General features: G+C 40.4%; 1 protein-coding gene across 1 annotated transcript; it reads right to left on the reverse strand.

Annotated features, from left to right (window-relative positions):
• Positions 1-2,627: 2,627 nt before the first annotated feature.
• ap1s1 (adaptor related protein complex 1 subunit sigma 1) lies at positions 2,628-17,254 on the reverse strand. The gene is made up of 5 exons (XM_035148838.2): positions 17,042-17,254; positions 13,160-13,338; positions 9,029-9,137; positions 8,262-8,399; positions 2,628-7,257 (listed from the first exon to the last, which is right to left on the reverse strand). Exons 1-5 carry the CDS (start codon positions 17,042-17,044, stop codon positions 7,210-7,212), a joined length of 477 nt encoding a protein of 158 aa, XP_035004729.1. The 5' UTR covers positions 17,045-17,254; the 3' UTR covers positions 2,628-7,209.
• Positions 17,255-18,442: the final 1,188 nt, after the last annotated feature.

An 18,442-nucleotide genomic window follows, 5' to 3' on the forward strand; every position in this document is an offset into this window, starting at 1 on the left:
CCCTCGTGGCTCACGTGATTCATGCGTCAAACGGTCCCCATTGACGTCACCAGGCTGGGTTTCATTCATAAGATTTCTCAGCAAACCCTCACGCACCCACCCTTCTCCCCCCCCCTCTTTGGTGGAGCCAATTAGCTGCAGTGCTGGGGCTGCTGAATGAACACGGGCAACTGAATGAATGTGCATTTCATCTGTTGTCTGTCAGGGGCTGAGAGGAGACCAGGAGCAGCTCCATCAGGGTTCAGCTCTGACAGACCAGTTGTTATCATGAAAACAATACGAGTGTTAATTATGGATGTAAAGATGCAACAATTTATATAATAATAATAATAATAATAATAATAATAATAATAATAATAATAATAATAATAATAATAATAGTTGTTGTTTTCTGAATCCTGCAGCTCTGGAGTCAGATACACCTGCAGAGAGAGAGAGAGAGAGAGAGAGAGAGAGACAGAGAGAGAAAGATAGAGAGAGAAAGATAGAGAGATAGAGATAGAGAAGAGAAAGAAAGAGGAAGAGGAAGAGAAAGAGGAAGATAGCGATAGAGATAGAGATAGAGAAAGAGAAAGAGAAAGAGAAAGATTGAGAAAGAGATAGAGAAAGAGAAAGAGAAAGAGAAAGAGGAAGATAGCGATAGAGATAGAGATAGAGATAGAGAAAGAGAAAGAGAAAGAGAAAGGTTGAGAAAGAGAAAGAGAAAGAGATAGAGATAGAGAAAGATAGAGAAAGAGAACGATGGAGAAAGATAGAGAAAGAGAAAGAGAAAGAGATAGAGAAAGATAGAGAAAGAGAAAGATAGAGAGATAGAGACAGACAGAGAGAGAAAGCTAAGGGGAGAGAGAGAGGCATCCACCCGGGGATTGACGACAGGTCTATGACATAACCTTTCACCTGACACATGTTTTAAATGATATGCAGGTGTACATTCATACCCTTACTTTCAGGAGTGTTGGCACCTCAACAGGATCTTTGCCTGGAAGTGTGTTCTCTACTTTGTCCCTGTTCTGCTTCTGTTCCTGTATAATGTGGTGCTGCTGGCCAACTCTCTTCAAAACCTGCATCTTATTCAGCAATCCCCCCCCACCTGTCACAGTACTTAAGGACCAGCTGGAACAGTACTACTGTCAGATCATCACAGACCATCTGATTCAAGCATTTCGGCCAACTTTGTCCGATCTCTGTTAATTTGGACGGCTCATTTCTCTCACCGCCGGCCTGCCATCTAACCACTGCTCTTCTCTGCCAAGGTTTGTGTGCCACTGGACCCCTGAACTCTTTTTCTGCCTTGGAGTATTGGAATGTTTGACATCAGTTCATGTTTGAATCGGATGTCTGTATGTCCGTTCCACCCATTGAGTCTGAACTGAAATTCAAACTCTTCCTATAAAAAGGGTTATGAAGTACTTTTTCAATTTAAATTATGTTTGCAGGACAAGCAACTGTCCAAATTCAATGATTGATTATGTTTCATCCTGGTTCAGCTCTAATTCTGGCTTTATATTTCAACCCCTGACAACATCATTCTAACATTTTTTCAACATCTTAATGTTTGCTGGGTATAATCTCAGAATGGTTTATATTTGGGCCTGAGAAAAAGTTCTCCGACTCTGTAATCAGGATCAAGTTAAGCACATAACTTGCTCTCTCCCAAACATTTTAGTAGTTTTTCCTGACTCTAGTTGAGTGTTAAGGGCAGAGGGTGTCACACCTTGTTAAAGCCCTATGAGACACATTGTGATTTGTGAATATGGGCTATACAAATAAAATTTGATTGATTGATTGATTGATTTTCATTTGTTCTTTGACAGGATTGAAACTGACTTTATTGTGATATAATTGTAAATGTTACTGCTCAACATACTCACCAATGTGTTTGTGCAAATGAGCCCAAAAAGGTGTTGTGGGTTTTCAAGGTGGCTTTAATTCCAAAGTGAACAATGTTGTGTCTTTGTAATTGAAGACCTTTTTTCACTGAAGGTCTGAGTTGTATCCATTGGAAAGGTTCTGATGGTAACAGTTACCAAACATGGCCGTAAACCCCCTGATGTATAATGTGATGAAAGGATCATACTCTATGTTCTATTCTGAAACGGACAAAGCAAATATTTCAGATCTTATTTTCAAAGCTTTGAATCCAATTTTTGAAATTTCTAAACACATGTATGTTTATAAAAAGCCTAGTTTTAAATTTACAGAGTATTTAACTCAGCGGTGACAATAGAGTCACATGTGTATGTGCACATGTTACACTGCTGCTTGTAAAATATTAGGGATTTGCTTAAACTGGTGATGCAACACTGCATGCTTACTCTGTATTCATTTCTTTTCCGCAGTTATCTCCTGGGACATTGTTGAAATGTGTAGGCGTTGTGTTGTTAGATGCTGCATATTGGGATTTCTTCTCAGCCACTTCTGTAAGTTAAAAGGCATTTTGAAAAAAATAACTGATGCTTGGGGGGACAGTCACAAAAGGCTAAAATGCTGTATCAGACTGACTTGCCAGCCCACTTGATATGAATTATTAAGGAAGGTGTCCAATAGATGTGGGTTAAGTTTGTGTGTCCTTAGCACAAAAATGTGTGTATAAAACATTTGGAATTATGCAACAATTAGGAGACAACTGGTGTTGTGGAACATATTTTAATGTGCAGTACCTGCTGATTTGACAACACATCAGGAACAAAAGGTTTGATTTAGCTTAAAATGTTTTATTTCTTTATAAAATTACATTCACACATTGAGTCCCTTTAGCCTTCCTACACTAGGGCCCCACCACACGCCAGCTCATCTTCCTCAAAAGAACCAAAAAACCTTTAACAGGAGATTCCAATTCAAAATCTTCACTCTGTTTGAATTCATTTCAAAACAAGAAAATTACAACATTCATTGCAAGGCATTGCATAAGAGATTAATGATACAACCTTAGTCAGGTAAAAAATCTTAAAGTGGGCGCGGACTCCAATGAAAAGGAAGCAGGGACGAGGATCAAGGGATCGGCACGCTTCAAGAGAAGAGCTTGTCAGAGTGTGGAACAGCAGGAACTCTGCGCCATTGGTTTTGGAACTTTGGGAAACAAACCACTATCACGTCATACCGCAAGTGGCCACATGAGGCAGAGTCTGAATCTCATTCATTGTGTCATGCGTGAACAACAGAGTGCAGTGACACATGACTTCAGAGAGACTAAAAAGATACAACAGAGAAACTAGACTGTTGGAGGAGATCAGGGAGGCAGGAGGTTATGAGAGCAGAGACATGTTTGCCTTTAGATGGTGTACTGTATAAAACGTATGAAGGCCCTCAAGGTCACACAAAGACAATATCTTCGATCAAAATTCTGATTCGCATTCACTTCTCCTGAACGCTGGTCCACGTATCGTTTTGCAGCCGATCATAACTCAACATATTTTTAGTCTTATATGTCCATGGCCATCTTTTTCACTTGTTCTACTGTGAATCATCCTCTCTAACAGTGGAGAAAAAACAATCAGATCACATGTTAAGGCCTTAAGGAGCTGAATGAGCACACTGGAGGGTTCCAAAGAGACGCTGCTCCTCAACTGTGAACGTGGTGATGTCACGTGTTGTCGAACGTCATTATGGTTCCGCTGCTTGACTTTGATTGCATAGCAATGTGGTAGTTGTTTAGAGAAGCTCAACTCTTCTAGCAGCAGCACAGGCAACCAGCCAATCAAATCATGATATGTCTAAATGAGCCTGGAAGGCTGAAATAGCTGGTGAGCCTGGTATGTATATGGTATCTGCTTGTAAAGTTACTTTCCTGTGTACTTTACTTATTATTGCATGGCCAGCTAGCCTAGCACTTTACCATGAAAGCCAGCTATGTTGTAGGAAACTGATTGGTTGTCGTTATGACGATCTCGATCGCCCAATGGTCATGAATTACACCAATGTGTGCGTATGTCTACTATATGGACGAACAATCAGGGTTGAGCAGAGAAACCCCGCCCTCGGTCTTTTAAGGCGTAAAGATGGGAGGTCATTTGAGGGTGTAGCACTTTCCTGGAGAGGACACTGTTGCAGTGACAAGCCAATACAACAACAGTGTTATATAGTACTTTCATATGCAGCCTTAAATTAGGTTTTCATGATGAGCAATAGGATTATTTTCAGACACCACAATATTTACTGATTTAACCACAGGGTAAACAGGACTGAACATGGCAACAGCTGAGGATTTGACTGCCACAACAGAAAGTTTCCTGACCCACAAACACAAACTCCAACCATCATTATCTGAAGGATTATTCACACATTCAAATCTTTGAACTCCATCCTCTCCGTATTGCATTTAGTCTTAAAACCAACAGCTTTCTAAGGAAGGCAGCAAAGCCCCGGAGAGAAGAATACCAAACTTTGAGCTTCACTAAAATCTTCCACCATCCATCATCTTCCAACAGTCTTTTACAGATTTAGAGACGTTGTAACATTGTAACCAAGGAATCTGATGAGTGAAAATCAAATTTATTTTCTCATAAAAATGAGACGAAGCTCCTGAGAGTGTTGTATAATTGATATCCAGGTGTAATGACAAACATCGAATTACAGAGGGTTGGGAAAATGTGGCAAAACCCTAGAAAATGGCAGCTTACAGTGATATAGCTGACAAGCATTTTTAGCAAAGATTTTTTTGACCATTTCAGTTGCATAAAATGAGCGATGATACATATTTCCTATAGTACCATAACACCGGACCCTATTTTAGAAACATAAATAAATAATGACAGTATTTACAGTACCGGCACTGTCAGAGTAAATAGAGATTTCGGCAGCAGAAAGTCTCACTAAATGGTCACCGAATAAGAAATAATCACTGAAATGATCATTAATTCCAGACATATTGATGTAAGCTCGTGAATATTTGCTGACAAATCACTTCCTGCGACACATTTTCGCTTTTAAAGACCTCATCTTGTCTGAGGAAATAAGATAAGTGAACATGAATATGACAGCTTGCAAAGAAATAGCAACATTTTAATAATTTTTTTTCCTTTACTTCTATTGGTATAGCATTGGGAGCTCATCCTGAATTTCACAAAACACATCAAACTTAGATTACCAACACCAATAAAACTGCACAGTGAGATGAATAATTAAAAACATTGTAAAAAATATTTAGGGGAACATAAGAAACATCCGAGACCATTTTCGCACAATATCGTTGAATTCAATCATCAGGTGATTTGCCAGCGGGACAAAGTCAAGTCCCAACTCCAACACTGAACCTTGCTTCTTTTCATCCACCAGTGTTTGCTGTCAGGAGGAAAACTTGGTGGAATGTGATTCTCAGCTGCACCTTGTAAAATTGCATAAGACAGATTGGACATTTCCATCTCATCTGGTACATCAGTCCACTCGCGGTACATTTGAACGGCTCATGTGTGAACAGGCTCCGTCTTTGGTTCATTATTTATGATTCCACAATGCACTTCCTCACCGAGTGTGTTGGGTGAGATGGGCCAATCACAAATGGAAGAATACAAAACCAAACTCTGTCTGGCGTAGTTATAGCCCTGAGTCCTGTCGGTTATGATCATGTTGCTCTTACATCTCTGCATTGCTGAGTTCTGAGGATACAATGACTTCATATGGCTTTCTGATGTAAGAGAATGAAGGTGAATGTTATCGCCCCAATGTCCACGTCCTCCCTCAGAGCTACTTCCTGCTTCACATCTGAATGGAACAGTGATCATTAGCATTTGCACTTTTACAACATGATGCACTGCACTGTGTTTCTCATCCAAACTGGCAATTCAGAAACACGTTAAATAGTTAAATTTGGGATCTGTTTGGTTGTCCTTTGGAGTAGCTGATAGGAACAATGGATAAAACTATAAAATAAATTTCCCAGACTTAAAACTACAGAGAAAACGTCAGGTGATAAATGATTTGAGCACAAGTTCTGCTGTAATAAATGGAAATGGGCGACAATGACCATCCTGTATGTTCTGCAGATTGCACAGTTTGTCAATTATTTTGTACATTATTACATAACCATAACCAACAAGAATCATGGCAAATCATGGTTACCAAAACAGGACTGCATTGACAGAATTTTACTTTAAACATCTGGGGATATTCTACATTTGTCTCAACGTCAACAGATCTCATGTGCAGGTCAAAACTGATAATGAAGTGATACTAAACAGTTCGTGTTCACTTGTGCGATATAGCTCATTCCTCAGAGACACAGAGCTCCATTGTTCCCAAGAGTAACACACTGCTCCATTAGGTGACATTTTCCATCATTGACAACAGGCACTGTAGTTTACATGTTCCCACACACACACCGTCCTGCTGCCACAAATATGAATTAATCAGTCACTGCAAATACAGTAGTACCCAACAAATTGATTATTTTTTCCTATTTTAGTAATAATTATTAAAACTACAGCATTCCCCTGTAGCATTTTTGGAAATTACTGAACCTTTTGGAAAAATATATCTATGAGCTGTTGTTATTTAAGATTTTCCTCCTACGTAGGAATCAGTGAATTTGTGGCTGAGAGCCACAGACAGAGGAGGGATGTTAAAGTGTTCAGGGCTGCACAAACTCACTGCTGGTTTTGATCTTTCATGAGAATTATTTAAAATAGAAAACATGTAGAGCGACATCAAACTCACCACTTCAGTGATGTCCTCCTTTTTTGTCTGTCTCACAACTCTAATGACCAGTCCACAATCAGAGTAACTCACGATTATTCTCGACAAGATGTGACAGTTCAACCTGCTTCTCTTCAGTCAAACTGCAAACCTGCCTCATAGTGACTCAGACAGCAGTTTCCTCTGTGGCTTCTTATCTTTACTTACTTACAGCAAAGACAAACTCCACTTCCCTCCTTTTAAATAAAAACACCCCACCCCCAAAGCCACATATTAGTTTAAGTGTAACTCATTACCTCCACCCTATGCCTACATCACACACAGACACATCCACACACACACGCACGCACACACAAACACACACACGCACACACACAGAGCTTTAGGGCCTGTCAATGCAATGTAAGGTTCTTCCACTCTTAACTGAGTCTCTTCCCTGGTTCAACATCAGTCCCCAGAGCCACAGATACACAGAGCCAGTCAGTCAGTCCAAGACAGTGCAATCCCAGATGCTGCCCCATCCCCTCACATCCAGCTCTCTACCTTAGTATCTATAATCTCTCACAACAACGCTGTGTATTATGCCAAGCCCATTTCCTCCAACACACTCCTGGGAGACTCGTCCTCCTGCAGAGGGGAACACAGAGACATCAAAATGAATTACTCAGTTACAATATGAAAATGAAAAAAAGAACGTATACACTTTTTACATCATTATATTTAGTCATTAAGTCAACATTATATTCAGCGTGCTAGCTCTCAGAGGTACAGACACGAATCACGACATCAGTCAGGCCAGAGACCGTGGTGCTCTCACGTTCCTCCCACAGCTTCAATAAATGATAACCTGAGGCTGGGTTTCACACCTCGGAACTTACATACCGAGTACACTGTGTCTGGATTGTGAAAGAGAATTAGAATGATTGTGTTCGCACTGCATCTGTTAAAGTAAAAGATTATCTAAAAAGGCAAATTAGATCAATGATGGGTTTTAGAATTCTGGCCTCACAGTTATTTGCCTCCAGCAACCACTCAGTTTACTGCAGTTAATATGGTCACAATCTTCCCTCCTGTGTTGAACCATCGACAGAGAAATGGTTTCGTAGAGTATTATGTCACAATGACATTGACCTTTGACTTTTTGATTGTAAAATGCCCATTTTATCCAGTGAGATATTTATCTGAAAATTTGTCACGTTATCAAACAACTATTGAGTTAAAATGTGTTTGTTTGTTAGTAACCTTGAATTTTTTTTACTTTTAGCACCAAAATCTAACCACTTTATCCTTTCAAGAGAACACTGGTATTAAATTTGAAGAAGTTCCCTGAAGGCGTTCCTGAGACATCTCGAGAAACCCGAAGAGAGAGAGAGAGAAAACAACAAGGCTTCATGACACCTTGCTGTAGCTGGGTGCGCTCCTACAGATCCATGGAATAGTTTTTTACCAGATGTTTTGTGATAATCTGCTCACATAATGTCACACCTCGATAAGCCCTATGAGGCAACTGAGAATTTGTGAATATGGGCTATGCTAATACAGCTGATTGATTGATAACTGACAGAATCAGGAAAGGAAATCAAACCGTTCTTGACGGAGGTGGTGGATAAAACCCCTGAAGCCAAGCTTACCTCCTGCAGTATGTCCGCTTGTTCGATGGCTTTGAGGACGCTCTTCTTAGACGTGTCCTGGATCTCTCCTCCCATTAGGAACTCATCTAGAATGAAGTACGCCTTCTCAAAGTTAAAGATGATGTCCAGCTCACACACCTGTACAAAGCAAAACACAGGTCATTCATGCTTCCTGCTGCAGGAAAAGTCTTCACACACAACGCATCCAGGTTTTCTGTTCTTACTTCCTGCAGATTGAAAAAGGTCACAGTGGAACTAATTTAGAATCAGCTTTGATAAATCAAGGATAATAAAATTCAATTCAATGATATTTGTATAGCGCCAAATCATTACATACATTATCACTTTACATTGCAAGGTCAAGGCCTTAGAAATTATGGAGAGACCCCAAAAACGACTTTTGATAAGCAGTAGGTATTGCTTATCATTATTGTTTGTTAATATACACACACACACACACACACACACACACACACACACACACACACACACACACACACACACACACACACACACAACAGCTCCATCATGATGAGTGCTGTCTGATCACGGATTGGTCCTCTTAGATCCACTTCGGCATTATACATCATGTTAAACAGACCTGGGACCTGAATTAGACATGTTTGACTGTAGGATCCTTGCTCTAAACTAGGACTGGGCAATAGGGTTTGGAAGGAACAGTGAATTCCTCAACTGTGAAATCAACTACAGAGAGCTTGCAAACAGAGCAGGAACAACACAGGGATATTTAGAGATTAATCACTTACACTGCCAAAGTATTTATCAAGCAGCTCTACGAAGCGGTGAATAACTTCCAGTGTGATCAGCTCATTGTCCTGCTCTTCAATTGCACAACAGAAATACAAGCTGGCATACCTGCATGAAGAAACACACACACAAGAACAGTATATCAATACAATAACACAACACATGACTGAAACTCACAGAAACACAAATGTAAACATACAGGGCCCAACGTTACACCCTGCACAAAGCATCTTTGTTTGTTTCAGACTGACACAGTTTTCATCCAGTATCCTCGTTGCACTTGCACCCATTGGAGCGCCCATGATCGTAAAATAAGGTGTGCTCAGGCGCATTGCCATCTTGAGGCAACAGAAAACCATTTCATATAAACCTTGTCTTAAGCCAGTGACACAGTATTTCACTGTTATCTTAATGGGATAGTTCACCCAAAAATGAAAATTCACTCAGCAGTAACTCGCTGATCTTGTCTCGCGATACTCACGATTCTCGCAAGAACTCGCGATAGCTGAAGTTGCTGCAGCAGTAACTAAGAGGACTACAGCGGATATTTAGGCTAAAGACATGGTGTAAATGACGGCGTTTCAAGTCGAATTTGAATGTTGGGGCTTACGGACAGTTGCATGACACCATAGGAGCAGTATGGAGGCATTTACTTCAATTGTATTGGATTTGGCTGCAACGCTGTTCACCCCTGAAACTAGAAAAGTGTTTTGTGGACTCACACACTTCCATCGGCATAGTGGTGAGTAGATAATGAGTGTTTTTCTATCCCTTTGAAGCTTTTCATGAAGACAGTAACATGCGCCTACATAGTTGGGTGCACAATGAGCACACACTGCATTAAACACACACAGATGGTCAAGCACACTTGGTTTTTAAAGGGAATGGGAGATGGTCATCCAATAGGTTTATTGTGTGTTTCAGATAAAACACACCAGTGATAAATTAAGAGACTCAAGGCTACATTCAGACTGCAGGCTCAAGTGCCCCTCATATCTAAGGTCTGTTTTTTTCCTGACTTTGTGGACAGCACAAGTCACATTAAATCTGATCTTTTCCAATTCGGGCCACTAACCCTTACCCAGGGGTCGGCAACCCACGGCTCTTCAGCCCCTCCTCAGTGGCTCCCTGTACAGTGTTATGCATGAACAATTATATTTTTCATGAACAATGAACTGAACGAATCAGTTTTCATATGATGAACGTTAACGTGAATGACGTTCACTCCAGCGAAAGTCACTCACGAGCTTGTCTTTGTTGACACACAAAGCAGTGTGCCGTTCTCAACTTCCCATTTTGATGTTTACATAAAAACTAGCCTCAACTACTTCAACCCTGATTCTCTAAACTATGAGTGGACATTCTGCCCGCCTGTTTCATCTTTATACAAACTAAACACGTTGGACAAGATCCTGTCTGAAGTCTGATATGGAAACCATCAACTCCCAAGTGTACAATCAGCAACCACACGTAACGATTACAAAATACACAAATTTAAAAAATCATTGAAAAAGTAAGAAGATATTGAATTTGATTAGATTTTTTTAAATACGCAGACAGGCTTTTTTACAACAACAAGTGTCTAGATGTTGATAAATCTGAAGCCATATTAGCCTATGACTAAGCCCTCACAGCATCACACAGCATCCTCAAATGAACATTTAGGCTAGTTGTTGTGCAGGAGGTTTTCTCTCAGATTATAAGGGATTCACAGCTCTCACGGTCTGAATGTTTGTATTTGATTTGTGCATCCAAAGTTTGATTGACAGCTTTCACTCTAGCCTAGACAAACGAACTGGCAAACCAGAGTGGCCGAATGGCAACTGAAAATCTGGGCAGCATGACCTGAGACCCCTCTATACAGTGTTAACTTGTTAAAATAAGCTGTTTGGATAAAATATTAAACTCTCACTTAAGGCTGCAACTGGGGACACTTATTTGTTCTCATTCATGTACTGATTACCTTCCCAAATAACTAATTGGTCGACAAAACATTAGAAAACAACAAAATGCCTATCACAATATCCAAAAGCACAAAATTACTTTAATTTATGATAATACACATTTTATATATTTATACAAATTATACTCGAAGACCAAGTGCAACTGTCAAATTTGGCAACAGTATAAATATATAATATAAATATGTAAACTGTGGAATTTAATTTAAAAGCAATCCAAGGCTTGTGAGAAAAGGCAAACAGGAGATTTCTGCTGAACAGCAGATCCTCTACTACAAGTGCAGTGTTCCCTCAGTCTCCACTGCAGGAATTCCCTTAACACATCACCCACCTAGCAACCCACACATACACGCACGCATGCGCACACAGACACAGGCCGATAGCTTCTTTGTTTTGCTGGTCCACCTCTGCATTCTGCTCACAGTACTGAGCCTTGACTCACTTATGTGAGTGTGTGTGTGTGTGTGTGTGTGTGTGTGTGTGTGCGTGTGTGCGGTTAGATCGATGAAAACAGAATGCGGGGTCTAACCTTGTCCACCCACCTAAAATATAACGAAACTCAGCTACTCAACTTTTGTTGGTCTCTGTGAGATGAACTTAAGTACAGTGTAGTGTTTTAAGTAGTTAAACAAGGAAGTATAATATGAAATTATAGCACTCGCCTCTATTTTGTGCGTCAGGACAAGTCTAAGGGCAATTAACTTAGTAAAGGAAAAATAACCAATAAAATGAATTGTGTGACAGTTCCCAGTGAAAATATTACCATTAAATAAATCATAAGACACTTATTTACAGGCTGTTGCCTAAATTGTGTTAACATCTGCACAGACATTTTTCCTCCTTTACCTAGATTAACAGCACTGCCTTGTCAGGTTGTGTTTGGCCTTTAGGTTGGTCTCCACACACACACACACACACACACACACACACACACACACACACACACACACACACACACACACACACACACACACACACACACACACACACACACACACACACACACACACACACACACACACACACACACACACACATCAGACCTGTCTACAGAGCTAAAATGATTTATCAGCAGGTATTTTGCAAAGAAGACATTTTAACTATGTCCCCTTAGGCTTTGAGAAATATATAATATTATTCATATTTTTCAAAAATGTATGGACAAAATTATCATTCGGGAAACCAACTGGAACTTCAGTGAGAGGATGAAAATAATTACAGTGGAAACCGCTTATGGTGATCACGGATATAGTGATCAACCCTTAAGGATATGGATCAAAAAACTCAGGACAGAATTGTTCCTATACAAATGCTTTGTAAATATTTTGGTTATAGTGATCAGGTAGTCTCCTTACAGTGTTCATTTTGGGTCTCTACATACATGTTTGGACAATAAAAGTTATATGTGACAGTTTTCACTGGCTATGTCAGTAATTTACTGCTCCTCTCTGCGTCATACAGAAGCTATGCAATTTGGTTATTGTAATCAACCGCTTATAATGAGCATTTTGGCACAGGACAAATGTGATACTATAAGCGGTTTCCACTGTATTTGCAGCCCTAGTCATGTATATTCAAAATATAAGCCCAGAAATGAACAGTATCTAACATCGTCCTCTCTTCCTGTTGCCAAAGCAGAACAGTGGGGCTGTCACTTTTAATTCAAATTCGTACACAGTTTGCCGTGTGGTCTAGCAGAGGGCGTTGCTTATCAGCTTGATCTATTGCATGCCTTCTGGATCTATTAGTTAAGTAAGCTAGTAATGTGCTAGTAACTTTCCTGTTCCGGCTTACTTTTCAACTAAGCCTCCCATCCAGGCTGACAGATAAGGCACAATAGACAAACAGAAAAATGTCAGTGTTCAACCTAATTCAAGAACATTCAGATGAATTCCGCGTTGTGTCCAATTTGTTATTGATTTTTGGAAAAAGTGACAGCTTTAGTGTGCAGTCACTTGTATGTGTGTGCATGTGTGCATGTATTTTGATAAACATTAGTAAAACACAGTCAAAATTAAGTCATGAATCAAAGTGGAACCTGACATTCATTCAGTATGTACTGGTTGTTATAGGTTTTTAATAATAATAATAATAATAATAGGATCTGAGCAGTCGCTGCTCCAATTGAAGTTTTGTGGCAGTTTATGATTTATGATTGAGTGTTTTTACCTTTTATAGACAATCTTGAGGTCCCTCCATTCTAAGAAGCTACACATCTTTGGTTTGCGGGCCAGCACGATCTGCATCAGATCCCTGACCATCTTCTTCTTGTCACGCTCGGATGTGGCTGTGTACCACTTCTGCAGACGCAGCTTCCCCTGTCGGCTGAAAAGCAGCATGAACCTCATCTAGGAACAGAAAGGGACGGATACAGTTTAAAACAAGGAGAAGAATGAGAAGAGGATTTATACACATTCCATATCGACGTATGTACAAATAAATAAGGATATGTAATCAATATTAATGACTAGGGGTGGGCGATATATCGAATATACTCGATGTATCATGGCTTTTACCACATGCGATGTATAAAATGACTTTATCGTCCATCGAGTGTAAATTGTCACATGAATGTTTTAAGCAGCATGAAATTCTCTTTGAGTTTCGCTTCTCTCGCTCAGGCCCCTCTCACAGGAGACAGTTCACTCCCCCGCCCATCCAGAAAACTCTGGATGGGCGGGGGAGTGAACTAGTAGGGAAGAGACTCAGAGAGCATGGAGAGAAAGAAAGTGAAGAGTCCCAGCGAGTTGACGCGAGTTCAGAGATGGTTATTGAGAGTTTGTTCATATTCTTTGTGAACGCTGAACTGAACTAATCAGTTTACAAATGGTGAAAGTGAACGGCGTTCACTCCAGCGAGAGTGGACGCTTGTGTGTGTGTGTGTTGTGAGGTGCGAGGTGCAAGGTGCGTTCAAGTGAAGCAGCCGGTCAGTGACTTGGTTGAAGAACAGTGAAAACAAACAGTGAAAACACAGAGTTCCCTCTATGATTCACAGCTGCTCAATGATCAGAAAAATATTGCGATATTTGTTTTAGGCCGAATCGCCCAGCCCTATTATTGACTACAAATGATGGTAAAGGTCTTTACTTTTTAATAGTTCTCATGACAGTACTGAATACCATCTGGAATTGGCAGGTGAACTGCGTTTGCACAGAATGTTGGCGTTTTTGCGATGAGTTTAAATGCGTGCCTCATAAATTCTAGAGCTAATCAAACTTACACAAAGTAAACGTCAAGTAATGAACGAGTCCTAATAACTTCTGATTAGTGTTGGTGTTTATTGTTAAAGAGTAAAGTGAGCTCGGGTCAGCTGGGGAATGTGGAGGGAGGACACTCCGACAGGATACTCTGACAAGATAAATGGCGATTCGACTTGAAACTGTAGCTGTAATAATTTTGCAGGAGCAGGCTGCTGTGAATCGAAACTGGGTCACATACTGCAGTGACTTTGATTATGACAGCTCTAATAAAAGAAAATCTAATAAAAGCAACCGTGACACAAATCTACTGTAAAAGAAAAAAACTAAAATAGCCCATTTCATTAGCTTGAAGAGCTCAGAAGCGTAATGTGTCATTCTGGGTAAGGCTACAAAACATTCTGCTGCACTGAAAGTTCCCAAGAGCCAAAGTGCCCATATTTTCTAAATTGAAGACGTGGAACAACCGGGACTGGAAGGGAAAGGAATTCTAATGCTTGGGCCACACTAGGTGTGTGTTCAGAGCATGGTGGCTGCATCACTGACCTGCTGCATCTTGCGGATGTCTGTTGCTCAAACAGATGGGTGCCTGCTGTGGAACTCCTACATGAGGTTTCTGGTATGAGGGCTGTATTACCTTGAATAAAAGCAGGCCTATGTGCTCAACTAAAAGCCAGGACTCTACGGTACAAAGCTGTGCATTATTCAGACCTTACTTGACAACAAAAATCTTGCTCAACAGAAACACCAGAGAGATTTCACTTTGAAACAGTACGAGAAGTGTTGAAAATAATTCTGCACGTAACATATTTGATAGATAGGCAATGAAACTGTGGTGAAAGATCGTTTTCTATTTTGCTGTGAACCACACCGACGTATGTACAAATAAATAAGGACATGTAATCAATATTAATGACTAGGGGTGGGCGATATATAGAATATACTCGATGGCTTTTACCACATGCGATGTATAAAATGACTATATCGCGTACATCGAGTATAAATTGTCACATGAATGTTTTAAGCAGCATGAAATTCTCATGAAAGAGCAGCAGGCACACAGGCAGTGTGGCTGCTCTAACCTGAAAACATGTGCGCCAAAATTAAAAATGGCAAGACGTTCCCTGACACAAGCTCAGGACACACATCTAGTGCGCCCCAGGTGTGAGTGTCATGTGTGGAGAAAGACGTTTCTCCACACAGAAAAGTCTGGGGCTCAACCAGAGATATCAATGACCTTTGTACTACTAATGTATATTAGTTATTTACAACAACTCCACTATTGACCACTTATGTGCAGTAGTGACAAGCTGGTGCTAAGTTTAATGTGTTTATAGCTGACTTATGACAACTCTGCAGCATTGCTCAGACTCTTGGCTTTTTATATGTTATCAGACTAAATGCCAACATTACAAACTGGTATCACAAGTGACTTGAGTGCAGCGGGGAAAAAACTTTCGCCTGCTTAAGCTGTGTGGGTGGTGGCTGAATCATGCTCGTCCCTCTGGGCTTGGTGTAGCCGGGTGCCGTCACTGCTGAGACTGTTCAGTCAAGGGTTAAACTGAGCCCCCGGGAGCTGAGCTCCGCCTCCTCCGAACAGCACTGTGCTGGAGCCCTGCTCCATCTGCCTCAGCATCACAGCACAGAGCCAACTCCTGCAATGCCTGAGACATAAGCTTTTCCCACGCTGACCAAAGGCATCAAGTGGATTAGAGTTTTCAGTTTTGCTGCCCAAATACTTATAATGATGACACTAATAATAACGATAATGATTATTATTATTATGATCTGCCATTGGAAATGTCTTGGGGTATAAGCTAGGGATGCTACAGAAGGACATTTTCCTACCGGCTATTAACACATGCAGTCTTGCAGGTTACACCAGACATTTTAAAAGAAAAGAAGTGTAATGCCTAAGTATCTGTGGAGCACTTACTGAGTAAGATTGCATTTCAACTGTAAACATTTTTTGCAGTAGTGTCCCTCTGCCCTCAGGCATAACAGGCAAGGCTAATGCAAATGCTAGGAGCAAATATAGGGTTCCTCATGGTCATATGTATATATTTCATAGTTAATAATAAAAAATAATCATCCATTCACAAATATAAAATGCACAAACAGAACTTAAATCATGCTTACCAACTCAAATAATCTGAGGACACTACACTTCACCCAGTATGCTGATACTGGGTGATGACATTAACAACCTTTATCTCATTATCAGGGACACCAGTAGAAACAGTAGGTCCGTCTTCATTCCAACTCCCATCCTCATCAATAACCAATCAGCTGGGACGGTCGACAGCAGCAAATAAACAGAAGGCAGCTCTGAATACTTTCTGAACACAATGTACACTGAACATATGGTCACATCCCTCTAACCGTGTACTGCGACGATACTGTTGGAAATTGGGCCGATTGTTAACATTCAACAATTTAACAGTTGAAGTGTACTCTAATCTAACATAGTGATATTAAAATGAACAAACTGTAGTTGCTGGCAGGAAGCTAATAGCAGCCCCCTGCATTGTTGACACAAACTAAAGTCTGACGCTAAACCTGAGGAAGCTCGACAGTTATTCAGACCTGGAATAACAATCATGTCTCTTCGTCCATTTAAACAGTGCTGGGTGCCTTTAGGTGACTGTATGTGATACCTGGGGGATGCAGGGACAGAGACGGGACTGTGTCCCCCCCGCCTGCTGTTAGGCGGCCTGTTAGCTCGTCAGGCTCCGCTGACAGAAGCCAGGTGAAGGTGGCACAGGTGGAGACTTCCTGAAACCATACACCTTGCTAGCGTTAGCTTAGCATCTCGCCCCTGCCTCCCTGAACCGATGAAGTCGCGCCGACTCACCATGTTATTCCGGTTCCCGCGGAGCTCCTGTCGACGTTGCGGGCGAACCCTCCCCGTGTACTGACCGGTCCGACGGAGACACACACACACACACACGCACACGCACGCGCCGCCGCTAGCACCGACGCTCCATGTCTGTCAGATGAACCGAGCAGGACTCCGCTGCCTGCTGCACTCAGCAGTTCCGCCTCTGACGAACATGCGCACACTGCGCCACATGTCTCTCCCTCGGCTGTGCCTCTCAGGTGACACCTCCACCGAGTCCCCGGTCTCACGAGTCCTCGAGAAGGGTTCGAGTCCGGTCTGGAACGCACCCCTGGTACCATCTGTAGCATGTCAGATCAAACTTAAGAACATAAGAGGAGTCCACAAGATTTTGGTCAAATATTAAAAGATTGGATAGCACTTAAAATACGTGACGTTCCATCCTTTAACATTTCTCTGATATTTTTTTTACATGGGTGACTTAAGTTCTTTCTGATGTAATTAATATAGTTATTCTCATCATGGATGAAGATATTCTTTGCTGAAAATTTTTGAAATAATAAGCATTTCTTTATATGTTTTATCAATGTTTCCCCTCCCCCCTAAGAAATGCTCTCTCTCTCTTGCTCAGGAAAGATTTGTGGTTACATTTCTTGTTTTTTGCTATTTGGATCTATCGCTTTCTTCATCTGTGCCAAATGATTAACAAATTAATGTAAATATACATATTTATTGCCCTATGTATTTTCATATAATCATATGTTTTTCATATATTTTGAAAGTGTTTTTAGTATATATGTCCTCAGTGATCGCATGCCAGTTATGTATGGTGATTATAAATGATTCAATAAAAATAATCCAAATTACATATTTTATTTTCACCCATGGAATTCTCAAAGTACAACTTGAACAAGATGTTTTAACAGTAAGCTAAAAATAAGCCTTGTCAAATTTCACCTCTAAATTCAACACGTTTCTCTATTAAATCTAATTGGAAAAATGGGGATTTATCGAATAATTATATATATATATATGTTCATTAAATGGAGATAAGAATACTTAATTCTTAATGATAATCAATATAAGAAAATCTAACTTTAAATCATACTTTACAAGTACACATTTGTTACTGTAAATAATGTTGTAACCAAAGGATCTATCATAATTCGTGTGCTATATCTGTTGTGAATAAGAATTTCACAAATCGCAATAAATGAAGTCCAAATAAAGTTCATGTAACGTTGTTTAGAATAAACTCGTATTAACTCAAATGCAACAGAGGAGTTATTTTCTATGACAGTGTGATGATGATATTCTATAAACACCTCTCACTATGGAGTCTGTTGTTTTTATTTTATTTTGTGATGTATTCATTCTGTGGGATAAACTCTAACTCTGTTCCTTAGAAGTTTTAAA

The sequence above is a fragment of the Hippoglossus stenolepis genome, chromosome 23 (assembly GCF_022539355.2).
Source record: "Hippoglossus stenolepis isolate QCI-W04-F060 chromosome 23, HSTE1.2, whole genome shotgun sequence".
Lineage (NCBI taxonomy): Eukaryota > Metazoa > Chordata > Actinopteri > Pleuronectiformes > Pleuronectidae > Hippoglossus > Hippoglossus stenolepis.